The sequence below is a fragment of the Trachypithecus francoisi genome, unplaced genomic scaffold (genome assembly GCF_009764315.1).
Source record: "Trachypithecus francoisi isolate TF-2019V2 unplaced genomic scaffold, Tfra_2.0 Lachesis_group13, whole genome shotgun sequence".
NCBI classification, from domain to species: Eukaryota; Metazoa; Chordata; class Mammalia; order Primates; family Cercopithecidae; genus Trachypithecus; species Trachypithecus francoisi.
Genome location: NW_022681458.1, coordinates 11,046,780 through 11,069,804, shown reverse-complemented (window position 1 = coordinate 11,069,804; position 23,025 = coordinate 11,046,780). Strand labels below are relative to the sequence as shown.

The 23,025-nt window shown below is 40.1% G+C and overlaps 1 protein-coding gene across 25 annotated transcripts in view; it reads right to left on the bottom strand.

Annotated features, from left to right (window-relative positions):
• Positions 1-5,446: 5,446 nt before the first annotated feature.
• The window catches only part of TRIP12 (thyroid hormone receptor interactor 12), a 155,556-nt gene continuing 137,977 nt past the window's right edge, over positions 5,447-23,025 (bottom strand). For 17 of the 25 annotated variants that reach the window (XM_033229936.1, XM_033229939.1, XM_033229932.1 and 14 more), the window contains 8 exons: positions 18,673-18,787; positions 18,230-18,384; positions 17,113-17,277; positions 13,932-14,096; positions 10,654-10,767; positions 8,302-8,396; positions 7,702-7,805; positions 6,296-6,835 (listed from right to left, as the gene is read on the bottom strand). In XM_033229936.1, coding sequence (XP_033085827.1) covers positions 6,639-6,835; positions 7,702-7,805; positions 8,302-8,396; positions 10,654-10,767; positions 13,932-14,096; positions 17,113-17,277; positions 18,230-18,384; positions 18,673-18,787 — 1,110 coding nt within the window. In that variant the 3' untranslated portion in view covers positions 6,296-6,638. Of the gene's footprint in view, positions 6,836-7,701; positions 7,806-8,301; positions 8,397-10,653; positions 10,768-13,931; positions 14,097-17,112; positions 17,278-18,229; positions 18,385-18,672; positions 18,788-23,025 lie in introns of those variants that run through there. The other 8 variants (XM_033229946.1, XM_033229942.1, XM_033229952.1 and 5 more) reach the window with 2 other exon arrangements.

Here is a 23,025-nt window from a genome sequence, read left to right as displayed (position 1 = left end):
ATAAATTAATGGCATTACCTTGAGAGTGGGTTAGTTTTTGCGTGTTTGGCCCCTTTTTCCTCTGTCTTGCATGCTTGCTTGCCACGTGATGCCTTCCACCATGGGATGACTTCACCAGATGCCAGTGCCACGCTCCTGGACTTCCCAGCCTCCAGAACTGTGATCCGAATTCATCTTTCTTTATAAATTACCCACTCTTTGGTATTCTGTCATAATGCCAGAAATTGGACTGAAACACCACTCCTGCCCACTCCCATGGGTGTTAAGTGGGGAGGGAAGATGGTATGTTGGAGAGGAAGACCACAGAACTTGCAGCTTTTTCTTTCTAAACATCAAAACACCATTGAATGCTCTGGGAGGAAATGGATTTCATATTCTCACCATCCATTCAGAATGGTATCAGAAAAATGGGAGCAAATAAATCTATTACAACACAAAATTGTCCTTGGAGGAAAGAAAACTTACTTTGCCTAGTCTATTAGCCTATAATAATTAAAGACCAACATTTTAAAAATTTAGTTCTAGAAAGCTGAAAAACCTGACTTGAATACTTAACATTCTCATTAGAACTATTAAGCTTTTCTCAGCGAATTTATTTTTTAAGCCTGTTTTTATTGATCAAAGGGGCAACTACAATGACCTTTTCTGAATTTAAAGTCCTTTTAAAATTAGTTACATTTCAAACAAGCAGAAGTTCTCATTTATGTAGGAGGCCAGAGTGGTAAGACAATGTCCTCCTAACTGAAGGAAGCTGGGGGAGAGGGATGTCTTGTGTGTGAGGAGAAGGAGAGGGCAGGATTGTGGCTTTTTCCGACTAAAATCATCACTTTTACATTTCTCTTCTTATCCCTCTCTTGTGCCTACTTATACATTCTGCAAAAGTTTGATTTACTATAATTATTGGCTGAATATAAAATCTAAATGCTTTCCAAAAGCTGCAACACACAATTATTGTTTTCACTCAGTAGATAACACGTTGATATTTGGACTATCTGGAAGCATTAGGGGGCATTTTGAGTTGTCATAATGACTGGAAGGTGCTATTGACATTTAGAAGCTGAGGGCTTTGCTATAACCCTCTACCAGGAAGAATTGCATCAACCAAAATGCCTATGCCAAGAAATCCTGGGAGACATTTTAAAGAATCATAGATTTTAAGAATATTACCATTAAAACATAAACCTAGAGATCACTGAACTGGCTTCACAAAAACACAGAGAGTAAGGTCCAGTGGGGTTAGCTTCCCTCAGCAGGGAAGTGTGGAGCCAGGACTCCATCAGGCCTTCTGACTCTGTCTGGGGCTCTTTCTGCTCCACCAAGTCTGTTTTCACAAAGCCCTTTACACAGGTCCGTGCGAGTTACCATGATGCCAGGGACTACATGTTCTATTCTAAGTGACTCTGGAACACACTTTGGGAATAGGACTGACTGGGATGAATGAGTTTTAACAAATGTCCAAACTCCATCAAGAAACTGCAAGCTGAGCCCATTGGGTTTTCTTTACATTACTGTTAACTTTACAGATGATCATTTCAACTAACAGCAGCTGCCCTGTATAACTCTACAATTGCCCACGTTAACATTAACCAGTGTTTAGACCCCTTGCAATCTGGACTTGTGTCTTCTGCCCTAATAATCCTTAGGGACACTAATTAACATTTTGATGTATCATAGCCACATAGAAGATACCAAAATTGATTCCTGAAACCTCAATTCCCAATGAGAGTGCAAGAATCCAGCATGTGTGCCTGAGCCTCAAAGCCACAATAGGACATTTGAGCTGGCTATGGGGCAGTTCTGGGACCTGGTTCCTTGCAATTTCTTGCATAGGAAGAACAGTGTTATTCCAGGCATCAGCATGACCCTTCTTCCTGCCCTTCTCATATAAAGTGAGAGGAGAAGCAACACAGGAAACCAGCTAATCTTGAGGTTACTAACCTGGCTCAAAGAGAGAGGAGGGAATGACATGGGCTTCAGTAAGCATATGAGTTAGGAGAATTGTTCTCCAATGGCTGAATCTCTCCCCTCCCAAAATGCCTCCTGCTTTTGTATGCATTCGTCTCAAGAGTTTGAAGAGACATTGTGCTTTCTACCAGAACAGTGCCCCAACAACCGGCATTAAGATGGAAAACTTCATCCATATACCCATTAACATGCCAACACTAATTCATACAATCACATCAACCAGAAGTGCAATGCTACCCAGCTCCAAACACAGAACTGGTTATCTAGACATCAGATTGGTTATAAACTTTGATGCCTGTCTTGTGGTGAGCTTGTATTTAGTAGTGCCTTTCATCTCTGATTTAGAAATTTTACAGACCAAGAGATTCACCAAAGGGAACGTGTTTTTCCCTCAGGCAGTTGCATCAAAACAATGTATGTGCGCGTGTATGTGTGCATATACGTATGTGAGCTGTGTAACTGTACACATACCCTTAAAAATAAAACTAAATTCTGTCATCACTCTTCTAACAAAAATCCGTCTTTCACTTTTCTAAATCAATTCTATTTTGCTTTTTCTGTTTCAGTGAAATAGACTGGACATTTGCTAAGGGCAGAAGAGCCAGTCATGAAAGTCAAGCACGATGACTTCATAGCGTTCCAACCAGTAGGCTCTATTGTCTGTGCACATTTTCAATGCCAAGGGCACTATTTTGCTAGCGCATAGGGATACCTTACACAAGTGCTCCACCAGTAAGCAGGTAGCAGGGCCACCTTTTTGAATGTATTTGTCTTCTCCAGTGTTCTCCACTATCTGCCTGCAAAAAAAGCTAAGTTCACTCACTGCATTACTTACCAAAATAGGAAGCTTTCCAAAAGTCACCCATGCAAGCACATACCACTTCTTAGAAGAACCCTCTAGTTGTGTATAATTTAATAAAACTGACCATGTAGGATAATGCTGTTTATTAAAAATATAGTCAGGGAGAAGGAAGTCAGTGCATTTATGCAATTTTACATACACATCTGTAGTTTGAGGTTCCATTATTCCAACAGTTCATATAAATCACTGTTTCAGATAAAAGGAAAAAAATGCTTTACACAGGAGATCAGCAATTGGTTATAGGTTTGGAAATATGAGTCGGCTTGTAGTAAAAATAAAACCACCTCTTCCATTATTAAAGAATGTCTCCTTTATGCGGAACAAGTCTTTAGCGTTAAGAACTTTTCCTTGCATAAGAATTGTTAACTTGAAGTTCTCGGAAAACAGCCAATCCTGTTTTCTCTATTTATAAATGCTATTTTGTCTGGGCTTTTTTGAGGTCACAAAGGAAGCGTCTTCAGTGATCTGTCACTACGTTTTCCTTTACCGTGTATGTCAACGACCGCAATGTCAAACCTAGGACTCATACAAAAGCATTTCGCAGAGAATCATAAATACAGAACACGACATGTCCGAACAATGTTCTCATTACAGCAGGGAAAACAAAATGGATCAAAAAACAAAGCCTAAAATAAATGAAGGCTTGATTATTTTGCTAGTAGAGAAATGAACAACAGCATCCAGAACCCTCCAAAAAGGATTTGGCATATGAATGCACTTGTATGAAAAACTTCATCACATTTTTTTTTGGAATAGACTCCACTCCCATTTCCTGAGCTCACGCTCACTGATGGGAGTCCAGAGTACAGCCGCAGCACCTGCTAAGCCAGAAGGAAGACAGCAAACTTACAACTTACTCGCGACAGTCCTCAGTGTGGAAAATCAAGAGTTTTGGATCTAATTTCTTGGATACCGAAGTTGGTGCTCTGTCCCTTGGCCTTCTGTGATAGGATGTATAGGATGCCCTCCACAATAGGGAGTGGTCACATTCATTTGAAGGCACCACTCCTTTCCATGTTACGTACCTAACTCAAACCCTAAGTAAAGAGGGACTCCTCCAAGCATAATCACTTTCTTTATATCCTGCTAGTGAAAGAAAGTTCTGTCACTACAAATGCAGGGAACCAGAGACAAGCATGAGAAGAGAAAAATCTGCATTTCTTATAATGAGTGGCTGTGTGAAAGGTTTCTGCTGGGTTTGGCTAAGGCATCTAAAACTCCATGTCCGCTCCCAATTAGTCTACCTAGAACTTACAGTTCAGTTTTCTGGGGGCATAGGAAGAGGGGATTACATTTAGCTACCTCTTCCTTCTTAAAGTAGAAGAGTTAAAAATATGTTCTCATGTATAAAGCAGATCAAATCAGTAACTGTCTAAATGACAACGCAAATTCGGTGTTAGCTGTGACTAACATCTGACTGACTCCATCTCAGCAAGAACTAAAGGACAACAAAATCTCAGCTGCTATCCAACTAAGTGTTTAAAGTATACTAAGAAATTAGTGCTTGTTGATAGGATTACCAAGCAAATAAATTTAAGGCATAACTGGAGTTACAGCAAATGAAGTATATACTTTTTCCCTCTGATGCAATAAGGCCTCTGCCAAGAGAGATTGCTTTAAGAGTTTTCCTGCCCCAAATCAGCCAAAGGTCCCATGTATTGGAGGAGGAATAAGCTAAAGGCTGAGGCTTTTAAACAGATAACTACCGACTTTGAAACACTCAAGACTTTAGAGTTTGAGTCAAAATCATCATATACACTTATTAGATGCTGGAATCGATGAGGCCAAATTTGCCAGGGCCGCAACATGGATAAAAAGTCAAGTACACATGAAACATTCTTTTGTTTATACATGTCTAAATTTTAACAGAACCCTTAAAAAATCAGGAACAAAATGCTATGTTCACACAAAAATCCTTGTGCTTAGTTTGCAGGAAGGTATCAGAACAGTTGAAAACAAATGGTTTCAGTCTTTAACTTCACTTGATGAAGCTGCTCAGCAACTGTGCCGTTAGTGGTGAAACTGCAGAAACAATTCCGTTCTTGGATTTCAGGGAAAAGCCATTTACTCGTCAGTCTCTGCAGAGACAGGCAGAGACTCCTCTGCCCCCAACTCCTCTGACAGTTCCCTTCCACTTAATGGGGTCACTACCCAAGTGAACTCTCAGGAGGGGATGTTTCCATATAAGGCCATGTAAGTGTAAATTGACACAGCAATCTATGTCAAACAAGCCACTGAGTTTCTTTTGGGTGGTGGGATAGGGAAAAGGGCCTATGTCAATGAAATAAGACTTACAGAACAGTCAAAGAAAATTGATTTCTCAAAGTTCAATAAAAAAAAAAACAAAACAAAAAAAACTAGCTCATCTCTTATTTTCAAGGAGATGAACTACGGAAAATTCCTTCAAATTTACGCCACAGGCTTAATTTGGGACCTTAGGAAGGAATCTCCTCCCATTTTCTCTTCACATTTTAGGTTCTTCAAGTTGTTACTATAAATTGTTTGAATAGCAAACTCAGCCATGACCCGAATCATGGAGACATGTTGGTTTCCTCGCATTGAAATACATCTATACAACTGAAAGTTATGCATACAGCACAAAACTATAAACAAAAAGGGGACGCAAACTTTCTTTATTTTCAGGTAAAAACATTAACCTGATGGATTATTGCAGATTTGAGAAATCAGCACATAAAACGACTGGACAGCATTGCTTACAGGTGCTTTTATCTGCGTCGAGACAAAGGCTGAACTGTTTTGTCCCAAGTCAGCACTGGGAGAAGGGGAAGAGGAGCGTGGAATAAAGAAGACTATGAACAAAAACATAAAACAAAAACAAAGGAAAAAAAAATTTTTTTTTTAACTCCAACAGGGAAGGAAAACTGCTTAGTTTGTTTAAAAATTTTACATTAATTTAAAATGCTCTGGCCACAGAATAATAAATACCGGCCAGCCCAAGCTGTAGACTTCTTAACCTTCATAAAAGAAACAAATGAGCTTTCCCTGTCTCACTCTAGAGGCTGTTGCTGCTGGAATTGCCATGGAAACAGTCCTAGTGTGTCACACCTGGCAAAAAGCCAGTAATACCCTACACTATATTCAAACTAAACTATAAGAAAAGTCTACCTAGTTACAAAAGCTGAATTATATTCAATATATTTCAATCCAATGAATTTTAAATTAGATCTTAACTGGACAGAACATGGGACAATGAACCCATGGGGTCACGAGGCCATGGGTAATGAAAATTTGAGAACTGTGAGTTGTATACAAAAAAACTGTGAGCTGCACAGACAATAATGAATCAGGGAGAGAAAATCAGAGGAAAGTGAAAAGCACATAGAGCTAGTGTACTAAACTATATTTGTCAAATACATGTGAGCTTAAATTTCTGTACTTATGTACAAGAGTTGTCTTTGGAGGAAACAAAACTGCAGACTTAGCTAGATGGATACACACAGCCCAGAATTAAACTGCACAGCGACATTTATTGTTCCAGCCTGGAAAAACATCCCTTTTTTAAATTTCACACAGCAAAGCATGTTAAAAACTTCACTCATCAAATAAATGATAATTTAAACAAGAACTTGCTAAAGAAACCTCATCACAACAACGTTTTAGGGCCTGATCACTTTAAGTCCATGGGGCCATTAATGAATATCAACCAAATGTCTCTTTATAATCTGCAAGCCGTTTTTCCTACAACAAGAAGGCGTAACATGTTTCCTTGACTCAGGTGATACATTAGAAAAGAAATCATGATTTGTTTCTTTTGCTGTAACAGGCAGAGACACTGCATTTCTTGTTGTGATCAGGAAAGATGGAACGACTGCTGCCCTTCTCTTGCTGCTATCAACAGTTTTTCACGCATTATCTCAATGCTTGAATAGTCCGGCAACTTAAGATAGTTCACACAAGTCATTACAGAGGGCAAGAAGTCATCTGGGTTTTCTGTTGATTCAAATGTCTTTCGGACAATTGTCAAAGGTGGATTCAAACTCCGGAATCCTGATTAAGAGAAAAAGGAAGACAAGGAAGTTAAGTTTTTAAAGAACGTCAACTATCAGAAAACATCCCACCGCTTGGCTGTACAACATTACACACAAGGTATTCTTTCTTGCTTGCCAATTACACATTCAATATACATTAAGTGCAAGGAACCTGCTTTATTATTTAAAAAACCGCTATGTAACATGGAAGCAACAGTTCTTTATGCCTTCTGATTTTTAAAATGGAATACCCACAGTGGTTCACGGCTGCAATCCCAGCACTCTGGGAGGCCGAGGTGAGCCAATCGCTTGAGAGGCTCAGACCAGCCTGGGCAACATGGAGAAACCCTATCTCAACAAAAACACAAAAATTAGCCAGGCATGGTGCTGTGTTGTGCCTGTAGTCCCAGCTAGACAGGAGGCTGAGGCAGGAGGATCTCGCTGGAGCCCAGGAGGCAGAGGTTGCAGTGAGCCAAGATCACGCCACTGCACTCCAGCCTGGGCGACAGAGTGAGATCCTGTCTCAAAAAACAAAATAAATCAAAAACAATAGAATACCAATTTAACTTATATTAGGATTCAATCTGAAAAACCAGATTTTAGAATCCATTCTCATCTAAGTCAACTAAGAGTTTAGAATGTACTAATGGCCTGGAATTTTCTCTAACCAGCATTACATGTGTATTAGTAATCCCACTTCAATATGTTCAAGACAAACCTCAGGCGAATCTCCCTCCAAGTGGTCTCGACGTACTCTAATGATATTGGAATAACTAAGAGGCACTGCAAGTGAGATAAAGAATCTCTTGCTGATGCTCCTGAAGTTTCACACTCCCAAACCCACCCATAGGGAGAATAAATGCTAAACATCAACATCGTACCCACCTCCAACAGGCAATCTTGGGCTACCAGTCACAAACTGGAGAAATAACCTCTGCTGCTCATTATCAAAACTACTGAGAATCTCAAACAAAAACTTCACAGCCCGACTATAACAGAAATAAATATACCACAATTATTTCATCAGGTTAGAGTTTTAATCACATTGCATGACGTCAAAATTAGATAGATCAGCACTTTTAAATTACACATGTATTTCCATTACAATGTACTCAATCAAATTTGTTTCTGTTATGACTAGAATTCAAATGGAATGATTACAGTTGTAGTAAGTAAGACTGGATCTGGTACTGTACAGATGTTTCTGCTTTACTACATGTAATAGTGGGGAACAGGATTAAATCTGTCTTCCCCAACCCCTAGTATTTTCACAGAAATACCTGAGAAAGAAACCCTTGGGTCTTCATTTCCTATCTTGAGAGAAGTAAGGCCAAAACAGAAGTAAGCATCCATTAACAGGTAGACATTTTAAAATGAACCACTTCAACTTTTGTTGTTTACACGTGTGCATGCGTGCGTACACACACACCCCCCTCTCCATATTCTTCAGAATGAACAGAAAAACTGGCAGAGCCCAGTACTTACCTGTCATGAGTGTAACCGTGATCAGGCCTGCAGCATTCCATCAGTGTCTTTGCATCCCAAGTGTCTGCTTTACTGCCACAAAGGAGCTGATCCAGCTGTGAGTTCAAATAAGGGTAAAAAGAATTAGGAAAGAAACATTTGCTTACCTGAGTGAAAATAAAGGTCTATGTGTACCACACAAGAGTATCAGTCTCAGTATTAAAACCTTCTGCCTGGGACCTTTTCTAAAAAAAAATGTAGAGATTCCACTTCCTTTTCAGCTGTACACTATTAAGCACCCTGCCCATCTGCAGGGACTTGGTTCTGGAGAAACCCTTCCTCTCAAACCAAAAACACCTGATGACCCTTGATTTCCGTTTCCTTTCGCCCCATTACTTTAGGTGCTTTAAATGGATAATCTGCTTCTAATCAGGGAGATTGTATAAATCCTGACTTTCAGAAACACAAAAGTATATAGTAACAGATGCCAAGGGAGAGAACATTGAGCTGGAGAAAGAAGTGGGATAAGCAAGCTGAACCAGGACACAGCAAATGGGTAGGTCTTTACACTTCACAGAGAGGCATGTCTACGCCATATGGCTGGTTGTATGGGGACCAACCTAGATATTATAGAGTGCATATTAGAAAGCAATATATGCTTTCATGTCCTTAGAAAATCTAACATCAGTTTCAAATTAAAACCATGCCTGTCCTCTGGTTAACTGCTGAATTGTAGAAGACTGCATACTTCGAGAAAATCCGATTTGAGGCCAGTGAATTTTATTATCTATTATATACTGCTCACTGTCTGCTCCTATATATTTAAAGACAAAGCCTTGCTCTGTTGCCCAGGCTGGAGTATAGTGGCCTAATCACAGCTCACTACCATCATGATCTCCTGGGCTCAAGTGATCCTCAGCCTTCCAAGTAGCTGAGACTACAGGTGCATACCACCATGCCCAGCTAATAATTTTTATTTTTATTTTAGACGAGGTCTCACTATGTTGCCCAGGCTAATCTTAAATTTTTGAGCTTAAGTGATCTTCCCACCTCCATCTCCCAAAGTGCTGGGATTATAGGCTGAGTCACTGTGCCCAGTCTATTTAATTTCCATTACTCTGTGACAGGGGTTATTCCAATTTTACAGATAAACAGTCCTATCAGATACAGTAACTTGGATAAGGTTATACAGCAAGTGGTGAGGACCATGACTCTATTCCAGGTGACAAGCAGTGCCTACAAGTATCAGGCACACTACATGCTTAAAAAAAGTAGCAAATCAAAGTAGACACAAATATAACTGAGACTAAGATGTTAAGTTAATCAAAAAGTTACAGATTCAGTCAGTAGTGGATGTACACTCTAAAACTAGTATTCAAACAGTAAATAAAAAGATTTCAAAACGGAGGGAAACTGGACACATTCTAGAGCCTTTCTAAAATATCTCACGACCAGTGAGCAGTTCTTTTGAGATTTGGCACTTCAAATAAAGATGGTTATATGGTTTGGCTGTGCCCATACCCCAAATCTCATCTTGAATTGTAACTCCCACAATTCCCACCTGCTGTGGGAATGACCCGGTGGGAGGTACCTGAATCATGGGGGGGCGGGTCTTTCCCAGGCTATTCTCATAGTAGTGAATATGTCTCATGAGATCTGATGGTTTTAAAAAGGGGAGTTTCCCGGCACAAGCACTTGTCCTGTCTGCTGCCACGTAAAATGTGCCTTTCACCTTCCACCACGATTGTGAGGCCTCCCCAGCCACGTGGAACTCTAAGTCTAATAAATTTCTTTCTTTTGTAAATTGCCCAATCTCGGGTACGTCTTCATCAGCAGCATGAAAACCGACTAATACAGATGGCTAGAGAAAACCAAGCACATAAATCCATTTCTTCCATTCTCAGAAGTATTCTCTGTATTTGACAATTAGATAATTCATAATACTTTCTTAAAATTTCAAGGACTAACTTTGATTGTGAAACAATGTCTCATCGAATCGAAGTTTCATTAAGAAATAAAGTAAAGCCCCCTCCATGTCTCTTGGCTTCCATAGCAGTACAGAAACATGCAGAACATGCCACACACCACAAAAGTCCCCATTCTCCACTGAATGGCACTGAGGGTCTAGGCTGACAGAGATGCTATGCTTACTCTGTCACGCGTGGAACTCGCTACTCCAATCTAAGAGAGGACACCTACTTAACATTCTTACTTGCTCAGGAAATTCTTTCTTTGTCTTTCCCAAACCATCCCATGCTATCAAACACCCATTTTTTTGTTTTTGTGCAACAATACGGTCTTTGACTAGGCAGCACAGAAACATTCCACTAAAATTATAGGTATGACCATTTCTTTTAGACATAAGCTACTCACTTCCTCCGGGTAGAAGTACTGAAGATGACTGAGTGGGAAGACTGATTCAAATCCATCTCTGAACGAATCAAATTGCCTAGAAACGCCTTCATTTAGTGCCCAGAATATAACCAGCTGCAAAAAGAAAGTTTTCAAAAAACTGTGACAAAATTTCAAATCTCTTTATTATTTAATATGTGGCAAAGTACAGTGAAACCCCTTCTGCATCACTTTATAAAGAACAAACAAGTTATTAAGTCTTTAAAATACCTGCTAGAAAACTACATGAGTAAAACCTCAGGTTGACATCTAATGTGGGGCCCTTACCAATAACAAAACGTAAAAAAATGCCATGTGCATTTATATTTAGTATGTTTAAAAAATCTACTTATGTTAAACCCATGCCATAGAGTTACATTACCTCACTAGATGGGAATCAAATGAGAATTTCCCAAGAGGATAAAATGAATTAAAGGTAATGTTTGAAGAATCACAATTACCCACTATTAAGGGTTTTTAATTTTTAATGTAAAATGTTTAGTTCTAAATCCTGTGATAGTTCTTAGAACCCAATCTGTCTGCAGTGTGTGCTTCCTGTCAGAAGTAGGCAAAGCCTGGAAATGAAGTCACACACAATTGGAGGGGAAGAAAAAGCAACTCTTATTGGGCCAACAATCTAAATGTTAACTCATTATTTGCTAGGAAGATGGAAGAATAGCTTTCACAAAATCAGAAGAAACAGGATGAGAAGACAGGCTCACTGACTATTAAAAAGGAATTACTTATGAATTACACAACTGTTAAGTAACAGGGGATTTAGGTTGTTATTATTATTATTTTATTTATTTATTTATTTTTATTTTTTGAGACAGAGTCTCGCTCTGTCACCCAGGCTGGAGTGCAGTGGCCGGATCTCAGCTCACTGCAAGCTCCGCCTCCCGGGTTCACGCCATTCTCCTGCCTCAGCCTCCTGGGTAGCTGGAACTACAGGCGCCTGCCACCTCACCCGGCTAGTTTTTTGTAGTTTTTAGTAGAGACGGGGTTTCACCGTGTTAGCCAGGATGGTCTCGATCTCCTGACCTCGTGATCCGCCCGTCTCGGCCTCCCAAAGTGCTGGGATTACAGGCTTGAGCCACCGTGCCCGGCGTTATTATTATTTCTTTTGAGACAGTCTTGCTTTGTCGCCCAGGCTGGAGTGCAGTGGCATGATCTCAGCTCACTGCAACCTACGCCTCCCCCGTTCAAGCAATTCTCCTGCCTCAGCCTCCCGAGTAGATGGGACCACAGGTGTGCACCACCACGCCTGGCTAATTTTTGTATTTTTAGTAGAGACGGGGTTTCACCATGTTTGTCAGGCTGGTCTTGAACTCCTGACCTCGTGATCCACCTGCCTCAGCCTCCCAAAGTGCTGAGATTACAGGCATGAGCCACTGCTCCTGGCCGGTTATTATTTAACCTATAATCTCTCTCTCTTTTAAAGCTGATGAAGAAACTGGAGATGAAGTTTTTCAGAGGCTCCATCTAAAGTCCCACAGCAAGTTAGTGGAAAGGTCAGTTCAAGGGGTAGGTGGCCATTCTGACTTAAATCCAATGCCCTTTCCATCCAATGTCAGGAATAAACCAAAAAAAATTTGTCAAACATTGGTAATAAGGATCTATATAGTTGTAATTTAAAATACAATTTGTGTTCAATATAAAATTACTTTTCCTGAATTTAGCAAATATAGTCAAGCATCACAAAATAATATATACATGTTTTCTTTTTTTTTTTGAGACGAAGTCTCACTCTGTTGCCCAAACTGGAGTGTGGTGGCGCAATAGTGGCTCACTGGAACCTCCACCTCCCGGGTTCAAGCGATTCTCCTGCCTCCGCCTCCTCAGTAGCTGGGTCTACAGGTGTGCACTACCACACCTGGCTAATTTTTGTATTTTTAGTAGAGATGGGGTTTCACTATGTTGGCCAGGCTGGTCTTGAACTCCTGATCTCGTGATCTGCCCGCCTAGGCCACCTAAAGTACTGGGATTACAGGCATGAGCCACTGTATCCAGCCACATATATATTTAGTGTGTTTTAAAAATCTATTTATGTGAAACCTATGCCATAGAGTTACACATTACCTCACTAGATGGGAATCAAATGAGAATTTCCCAAGAGGATAAAATGTTATTGAGAATTAAAGGTAATGTTTGAAGAATCACAATTAGCCACTATTAAGGGTTTTTAACTTTTTTTTTTTTGAGATGGAGTTTCACTCTGTCGCCCAGGTTGGAGTGCAGTGGTGTGATCTTCACTCACTGCAAGCTCCGCCTCCTGGGTTCACGCCATTCTCCTGCCTCAGCCTCCCAAGTAGCTGGGACTACAGGCGCCTGCCACCATACCCGGCTCATTTTTTGTATTTTTAGTAGAGATGGGGTTTCACTGTGTTAGCCAGGATGGGCTTGATCTCCTGACCTCCTAATCCACCCACCTCGGCCTCCCATAAAGTGCTGGGATTACAGGCATCAGCCACTGCGCCCGGCCGGGTTTTTAATTTTTAATGTAAAATGTTCTAAATCCTGTGAAGTTCTTAGAATCCAACCTGTCTACATATATATATATGTATTTTTAAGAGAAAGGGTCTCACTCTGTCGCCCAGGCTGGAGTGCAGTGGTGCAACCTTGACTCACTGTAACTTTGAACTCCAGGGCTCAAGGGCCCTCCCACCTCAGCCTCCCAAGTGGCTGGGACTACAGGCTCGTGTCGCCACACCCAGCTAATTTTTGCATTTTTTGGTAGAGATGAGGCCCCCACTTTGTTGCCCAGGCTGGTCTTGAACTTCTGGCCTCTAGTAATCTTCCTGCCTCTGCCTCCCAAAGTGCTGGGAGGATTACAGGCGTGAGCCACTGCACCTCGCCCATAAGTCAGTAATTTGAAAGGTGTCACCAAACATAAAAGTGTGCACTGCACATGCCTGGAGTAAATTCTGTCAAGCTAGCTGCCTTGATGGAAATGCAAAAACGCAATTTAGTAAGAACACAAATGATCTCTCTTTTCACTAATTTTTTAAACTAGGAAAATGTGGTGTAATTAGATAGCATTCAAGCCTGAGGAGAAATAATTCAAGGTTATATAAGACAAGAAATATCTGATATGTGCACTCAAGAGCAAAGAGCTCTTGAGTAAAGCAGCCTTCATGCACTGGTCCTGGGGATGCGGAAGGTCTCAAGCCATAGCGTGTGCAGCCAGAAGCAAGGTACAATCAGGCAAAGTCCTCTGTCTTCACAACTGGCCTACCCCGCAAAGACGCACAATTACATACTCTTAGATACTCCTCTAAATTGTGGATGGTGACTGGTATATCCTTCCCTCCTTTCTTCAGTTCGATATTGGGAAACCCTGGCAGAGTGAAATCCAGTCCTAGATCTTCAACTGAGCAGCCATTCATAGTCAGGGTTTCTAATGCATACTGTAGACTCTCTTTGGTCTAAAAAACACAAATGGGGGAGAAATGGTATCAAGCAAAGTTAACTCACAGTTTTTTGTTTAAAAAAATAAAAGATACCCTAATAAAGCTGATGGTTTCCTTTAACTCTTAGCTTCTTTATTCTTTTCCTGGTCATAATCTACATATGAACGAGTCACTGAGATCACAAAGGAAGTAAGTATAAGAAAAGAGGGCTGAAGTGCTTCTTCATTATGGGATGCTGCTGCTCAATTTAAGCACACGCAAATCAAATTTCACAGTAAGTGCATAACAGGTTGCCTATTAGTTAATTTTAAGAATGTGGACTCTAGAACTAGACAAACTTTTCATTAATTCTAGGCTAATCTTGAATCCAATACCGTATAAGTATACAGCAAATACTGATAATACAGTTGGGAAATTGTAAATATAAAAAACGTACTAACTAGTGATAGTGATTAACTTTCTCCCCCTGCAAAGCTCAAGTCTACAGAATGAAGCCTGTAGGCTTCATTCAACTACTTCAGGCCTCTGATGCATAACAAGTTTGTATCCATGCAGCAACACTGTGATTTAAAAAAAAAAAAAAAAAAGTTCCAAGAAATCCCTAAGAAAAAGGCAAGCAATACTTTATAAGACAAATGTTAAAAAATCTTTATTATTCACTTTTTAAAAATGTGTAAGATTATAAAAGGCCTATGTAAATTTTTTTTAAACTTAAGGATCAAAAACCAACATACCAAAATGCAAATTCCATCTAAAAATGAAGACATCAAGTTAGGAGAAAAGACAAATGGCTTTCCAAACTGGAAATGCCTCCGTGTACGAAATTCCTATAGGCTAACAATTAAGGTATAGAAAATTAGTCATTTAAACTAGAAATGGTTAGAATGCTCTGATTAATTAATTAGTCATGTTTTAAAGAGCAAACTAAATGCTGTTTAGGATTCTAAATAATTCAGAATACTAAGGAGGCAGCAGATGACTGAAAGTAAATGGTCACAAAATTATGTCCATTTCTACTTCTCTGCAAAAACCCACTTTTAAGCCTCTCTCCATTTTAGGTGCCATTTGAAGTCCTCCAAAGGGAGGCATTTTATTTTACATTTGAGGTATTCTTCAGTAGAAAGATTAAAAAAAAAAAAAAAAGTTCTCCATTTTCATGTTCCCCCACTGGTAAGTTCTCAAAACTATCCTCATACTCCCTGTCACAGATTAAGGTGATTACTATTACACTATTGGAAAGTCTTCTCTCATAGCTACCAAGGAAATTGGTAAATTTATTTGTAAAGATGTGCATTATAAAGTGTTGTTATTAGATAGGAATCTAGAATTTACAATGTCCTAAAGATGTTTAAAGGGAATTTACATTAGTTTCTCTAGATTTTACACAGTAAGTCGAGAAACTAATGTAAATTCCCTTTAAACATCTCTAGGACATTATAAATTCTAGCACATTTTCCGTATCTCTTTAGAGAATTTAAGCTACCAAGTAGAATCTGAGCCAGGACAACCTGCCCCATCTCTGTACTTTATTAAAGAAACAGGATGTGGTTTTTCAGAATGTCACCATTTCTCATGCTCTTGTTCACAGTTGGTTATTATGTCAATTTCTGGAGTGTGAATTCTGTGCCATTCATTTTATATTTTTAAACTGACAACATCAGGAATAATAAAGGATAGAACAAATCTCAAAAACAAACAAACAAACAAACAAAAACTACTGACAAGAGAACTGTGGCGGCGTACTGCATTTGAGACAAGCATATATAATAGAGCTTGCACGGTGTGGAAGCATGCAGACAGCCTGGGTTTGAGTTCCTGCTCTGTGTTCTCTAGGTGTGCCAGTGACCTTAGGCAGGTTGCTCAAACTGTCTGCCCTGGTTTGCTCACCAGTAAAACAGAGATAAGAATACCCTAATCTCACATGGTAGTTGTTGGGATTAAATAAATTAACATATACATGGTACCTAAAACAGAGTCTCCTGTTTTACTTGCTTTTTTGTTCTTCCTTTTTTTGTTTTGCCATTATTTACCTAAGAGATAATCCTAAACAACACTGTAATAGTTTAAAACTTACCAAGTTGTTAAGTGAAAACCAAAATGGTTCTAAAAATTCTAAAATGACAAATTTTGTATAGAAAAGGTGGACTTAGCCTCTCTGAATACCAATTTCTCTTAATAGACTTACTTTTTGAGACAGCACCACATAAGTACAAATTAATACGGGGGATAAAGAGAATCTCCTTACAAATCTTCTAATAAAAAGGCACTCTAAAATCTTATCCCTCTATTGTAAGATCCTCTCCACCTCATCAGGAGAGGTGACACTCTCCCTCACTACAGAATCTCAATGTGCTATTCTTACTTAATTTATAAAATGAAGGTTGATTTAATATTGGTCCAAGTTACCAGTCCAAACAGAAGCTTTCTGGGTCTGTGCCACAAAAAAAATAGAACCTTGTTTTCTTCTAACACCAGACACAAAACCATTATTAATCTCAGATTAAGTAATTTATCTATTGTTAATTATATACATTAAAATTACACAGTAATGATATGAAGTTCAAGGTTATCTATGAGATGTCACAGAGAAACCTCAACATGTATTACCAAGGAATAGTTGTTGGCACTCACAGTGACCTTTAAAAAATATCTTCCCGAGATCTCTAGAAACAACACTGTTCCTAAATTAAGGTACCTTTCTTGAAAATAAATCTGTTCTGAGAATAGTTTTACTGATTCAAATGCTTACTAAAAGATGATATAATATCTGCCCAGATACATCAGAGTTCTTATTTATGGTCTGATTTAGAATTGTATTTTATTTGCTAATCAAAATGTTTATAACCTGCTGTGAGTATAGGTCATGTGACCCACTGTGAAATCATATGTCTTAGTTAGTATAACACAAGAATTAAAATCTCCTACAATAAAACATTACTATAACAACTGAGTCAAATACAAACCATTTAACAAAAGCCTCATTTTTCTAAAATAAAGACCTGATCCACTCGACTGTTTCTTCTAAGCCTACCTGGGATTTATCTTGTTCAAGTCTTTTCTTCTGTCTGACAATGTCTTCTAGGTGATAAACTGATCTGGCTACAACTGGGTCGATGTCAAACAAATCGTGTGATGTCAGTGAAGTTTCTTGCCGTAGCATCCATTTATAAAAGGGTAAGCCAAGGGGAAGGTCCACCTGAAACGGAATACGCATAATATTTTCACTGTCACACTGAGCTTCCGGCATTACCGCCATCTAAGGCACTTCAGGAGATCATTTAAATATTAATAGGTCAAGTAATCCCCAAGAAAGAAAATTCTGTAGTTAAGAACTATTTCTCCCACTACACAAAACTGATTCTCTTGATTTGGGGCTCTAAACGCAACTCTACTGTAGTCTGTATCATTGAATATCCCAAAGCAAAAAATGTTAAGGGAAAAAACTTACTATATTTAAAATAGAAAACTAAATGGAACTTCTAAACTAACTGATAAACTGCCCACTCTTCAGTTAAAGTGAAATTGTAAACATGTCAATTTGGCCACAGGTGCAAATGTCTTAAACATACTGATAAAGTGCCTCCGGAAATGGGAGAAGAGCATGGTGGCTCGTGCCTGTAACTCCAGTGCTGTCGGAGGCCAATGTGAGGGGGTTGCTTGAGGCCAGAAATTCAAGAGAAAAAGCAATGAAGAAATGTCCAGAAACATTCCAACCTCTATGAATGCTGATCACTTGGGTTATTCTCACAACAGCACTCTAATGTAAATTTAATGAAGTTTAGTTACATGCACAAACTTTCCTACTGAATTGAAAAGGTAATGTCAGACTCTAGAAAATAAATAATTAATACCACCTTAACTTGCCTGATTATCTGAATCCTTGCTACCCAAGGAGTGGTCCACAACCTGGCAATTGGGCGTGCCCTGGGAGCTGATAGGAAAACTTAGAATCTTGGACAGTAGGACAGTCTTACCCCTGCCCAACTGAATCAGAACTGGCATTTTTAACAAAATCTCCAAGTAATTCATATGTGTATTAAAGTTGGAGAAGCACTGCTCTGAAGTAGAGCAGTAACTACAGGGGACTGAGGTACCTGCACAGAACATTCTACACCAAACCTGCAAAAAGCAAACCATCGTAAACTTACCAATCTGAAATCCATGATAGCCTTGGCCATTAATTTTCCTAAGAAGCGAAACTTCATCTTAACCTTTGCGATATGAGCTGGCTTTGCTGTCCTACCAAAGGGAAGCGCAAACAGGCCCTGGAGGTTTTGAATATACTTGGTCCCTTCTTGGCTTCCTGAAAAACAAGCAATTCACCAAACTTTAGATGATGTTTCCAAAAACAAAACAAAACCTGGTAACTAAGAACATTTAAAGAAATTAAGTATTCTCAAAATGGGAGTGCAGATCACTGAATGAAGTCCTCTAGAACTGGACAGGCCTTCCCTACTTGATAAATGAGAAAACAGAGGCTGAAAGAAGCAAGCACAGTTGTCCATTAGAAATTAAATATATTTAATAAACTGTCAGAGTCCATTACCTGATCTGAGTAACACAAACCGAGTTACTTACAGATAGGCATTACCTTTTGGATTGCTAAGAGTTACTTCTTCACCTCTCCAAAGACCCAAGTCAGCTCTCTGCAGTTCCTGAGATACAAGCGCATAAAACTCCAGTGTAGGCCCAAGACCTGTACCAACCTACAGAGGAACACAAGTAGAATGACTTCAAATTTTAGAAATTGTGCTTTTTTACTGCCAATCTCTTGGAAATGTGGACACTAACAGCAACTGTTTACCAGGATGCATTAGAGATTATTTTCCAAAAATGTCCTGACCGGATTTATTCTTTCAGTCCTGGTCACCTGGACAAAACTAGCAACCCTTCATTACTTCCTACCCGCTAAGGCCCCAACATGTCAGCTGAACGATTTCAGGCTGTACTCACAGAAGTGCCACTGTGGCTACATATCTTTCCTTCAGAAACAATATGGCATTGTCTGCATATGGATGTCTTTCCCCTTTTTCTCTTTAGCGAACTGTTACCCCAAACCAGCTCAAATGTCACCCTCTCAAGGGGAAGGCTCCCCTCAACATCTGCTCCCAACAGTTAGTTTGCTCCTTTTTTCTTGGGGCTTATTTTTCAGCTACTTAAATACTTACTACATTACTTTACCAAAATGTCACTATATGCTTGCATATTTTGCAGGATGATAACTGTTTTGGTCACCTTGTATCTCTGATAGTACCTGACACACAGTAGCCATTTAATAGAGATATGTCAAATAAAATACAAATAATGAAAGGTCTAATTCCACACTAGCACAGACAGGACTGATGGCGTCATACAGGACACCAATGCTTCTCAACTCCCAGGGTGCACTGGAATCCCCAGAGCTTTATCAACATGCACATATAGGGGTGTCACGTCCTGAAGATTCTGATCTGGCACGTTCAGCTTAGAGCCTGGGCACTGGTATTATTAAACAAGCTCTGAAGGCGACTGTGCAGCCTAAAGTTAAAACTACTCCTCCATGAGACACCTGATGTGGACATGCCTGAAGCAGTGTTCATAGCTTGCTCATTCCTTCCTGTTCTGTCAAGGTCCTACCAGATCAGACCGTAAACAAAGATATGCAGGTAGTGACAAGTTCCTATCATAGGTTATACCCTAAATCTAACTGTAACCCTGTCAAGAAGGCAACATTTATAGATTACTCGTAAACAAAGGGTACTATTTTAGCATTATTACGGTTACTCTTAAAAATTACTCACACTAGTTTAAAAGTTTAGATGTAGTCCACTAAACATTTAACTCTTTCAAAACAGAGATCTGCTTGGACCTAGTGGTGCTTTCCTGATTAACCCCTAACCCTATTAGAATTCCGTACAAGTAAGTGGTATCACCATTAACCCCAAAATGAATACTCCAACCAAATCCTTAGAGCTGTTCTTGGCCATTCTCTAAACCTGCACAATCCAATTGATGAGTAAATACAGTAAGCGCTGCCTTCAAAATGCATTCTAAACTAATTACCAACTTTACCCAGCTGCCATCCTCTGTCATCTGGTCTACTGCTAAAGTCTTCTAGACGGTCTCTGCACTAACATTCCCGACATCTTATATCCCATGCTTATAGGAGCAAGCGTAATCCTTACAAAACACAAGTACGCGGCATTCCTTTGCTGCTTTCCAAAGGTTTTTCATCTCATTTAAAGCAGAGCTCCAGTTCTTACCATGGCCTACATGACCCCTTTGCACATCCCAGTCTCTTTGACTCCTCCTACTCTGCCCTTGCTCACTATGCTCGAGCCACACTCATCCTCCAACAGGCTAGGAACACTGCTTCTCTGTTCTTGTGCTAGAGATACCTTTCCCCCAGACCACAATGACTTGCCTCCACTCAAATGTCCTCGGACCACGCTACGCGTCCCCATAATGCTTCATCCTCTTATTTTACTTTTCTTCCACACGGCCTAACATATATGTGTACATGAATGTGTGTGTATGTATTGGCCTCCCCAAACAAAAAGATAAGCTCCATCATGGGGGTGGGAGTACTTTGTGTATTCTGTTCTGCACTGAATCCCAGGCACTGGAAGACTGAGGAACAAGAGAGAAGCAAAGAAAAACCTGCAGTCACACATGGTATCCACCAGATGGTGCTAGTTAATTCTCCTTTTGCCATACTATTATCCCAGGTTTAACAGAAGTCACAGATCAAATTAGTCTATTTCCTTCATCCAATGCTGTTGTTTCTAAAAGGATTCTTAAAATATTAAATCACTAATAGCACTTCCTCTGTGAGCCTCTGCAGAAGGTGGAAGGCCCAGGTCATGTTTGCTTTGCTGATACAACCTGGGGGCGGCCAGCATCCCCACAGAGCAACCTGATCTCTTCAGGGATTATCATTCTACCCAACCACACCACTAAAAGGGCAGGTACTTGGTTGAGCTTCATTTTTCTTTTTAAAGGAAAGGAAAGCATAAAACCCTAGAAACAGAAAAACAAAAGTTTGACAACTTGACTTAAAAAGGAATCTTTTTCTCTCAAAACTAACACATACTGGCACTTACTATATGACAACGTTCTGAGTGCTTCACACATTTCAGCTCATTTTATCATTCTAACAACATGAGGAGGCAGGTGCATTAATTATGTAAAGGGCTGAGAGGACACTGATGAGTTTATGTAACTTGCCCCAAATCACACAGCCAGTAAAGTGGACAGACCAGGCTCCACATCCCCTGCTCCTGATCTTTCACCTTCCCAAAAGGAGACTGGGTCACTGGGTCATTTGTAACCCCAGTCCTTGGGGTTTGGGTGGCTTTGTGAGCCCAAAGACTGGTATAATCCTTCCCTGGCTTACCAATCATCCCAATTCAAATAGGAGCCCACACTGTGACCTGAGATTTTCACTGGGATTCTTCTGGAGCTAGTCAGAAATTCTTCCTAAAGGCTACTAGCTGACATGTACAGCTGAATTTGAATCATAACCTGAAGCCCCTACGCATCTCACAAAGTCAGTGCTTGTGAGGGAGGGGTGGAGGTTCTTCCCCCTGTCCTAATGAAGCAGCTCCTGGAATCTTTTCTGAGGTCAATAGGTAAGACCTATGAAGGAAGGGCATAAAATCTTGACTTCACATCAGCAATCCAATCCTGCTCCTTAGAACATTCTGTGTGAAGCCATTTTGAGCTTGTTAGGTTTCATGCAAGATGCAATTTTAACAGAACCGTGAGGGATGAGAGAGGAAAGATATTTCCTGGCAAGAGAAAACTATGCTGGAGTAAGAAAGTAGAATGTATGTTTAAAGAGAATAAAAACAGGCCGGGCGCGGTGGCTCAAGCCTGTAATCCCAGCACTTTGGGAGGCCGAGACGGGCGGATCATGAGGTCAGGAGATCGAGACCCTCCTGGCTAACACGGTGAAACCCCGTCTCTACTAAAAATACAAAAACTAGCCGGGCGAGGTGGCGGGCGCCTGTAGTCCCAGCTACTCGGGAGGCTGAGGCAGGAGAATGGCGTAAACCGGGAGGCGGAGCTTGCAGTGAGCTGAGATCCGGCCACTGCACTCCAGCCTGGGCGACAGAGCGAGACTCCGCCTCAAAAAAAAAAAAAAAAAAAAAAAAGAGAATAAAAACATACCAAATGGTTACAGCAAAGGTCCTGTAGTCTTATGAGTAATAAATTTGGATGCATCAACATAAGAACTGCATCCTCTGAGCAACAACCATGATCAAGCTACTAGATTCAAAAAATCCGTATCTCTTATGCCAGCAGTCCAGGGCCTCCACTCCATCTGGCCACCTCCTTTCTATCCCCCTTCTCCCAGCACTTCCACAGCAGTACTAACTTCTGCCACTCACCATCAAGCCTGACTCTTTGCTCAGGCCCCATCTCCTAACTAGAAAATGGTCTCTCAATCTTCCTGCTCTCCTACACTAAGGTCTAACTCAAGGCATCTTGAGGACAGCACTCCTTGTCTGAATGTGTCATTCACTTGGCACCTGTACCACTACCTTGCCACACTCTTTGGTACCTTTGTCCTGTGTCTCCCTAACTACACTGTCATCTTTTCAGTGCAGAGACTCTGCCATAACCTGGAATCCTAGCATGCAGTATACTTTCTAGTACACAACAACTTATAATTTTAACTTTGGTGACCGAATACTCTTAGCTTTTCAAAAGTCATCAAGAAGGAGAAAATGCTTAATAAAATGAATGAAAAATCAAAGTCATGATTAAAATTACTTAAATAGGCACAGTTAGTATCATACACTAAACTGCTAAATCTATGATACTTACCATGAGCCAGTTTATGTACATGAACTCAGTCACAACTTGGAGGTTATACTATTACCTACATTTTACAGATAAGAAAGCTGAGGGGCAGAGTGGTTGGCTATTGTAAGTAAATATTTGGTATAATGAAAGATCT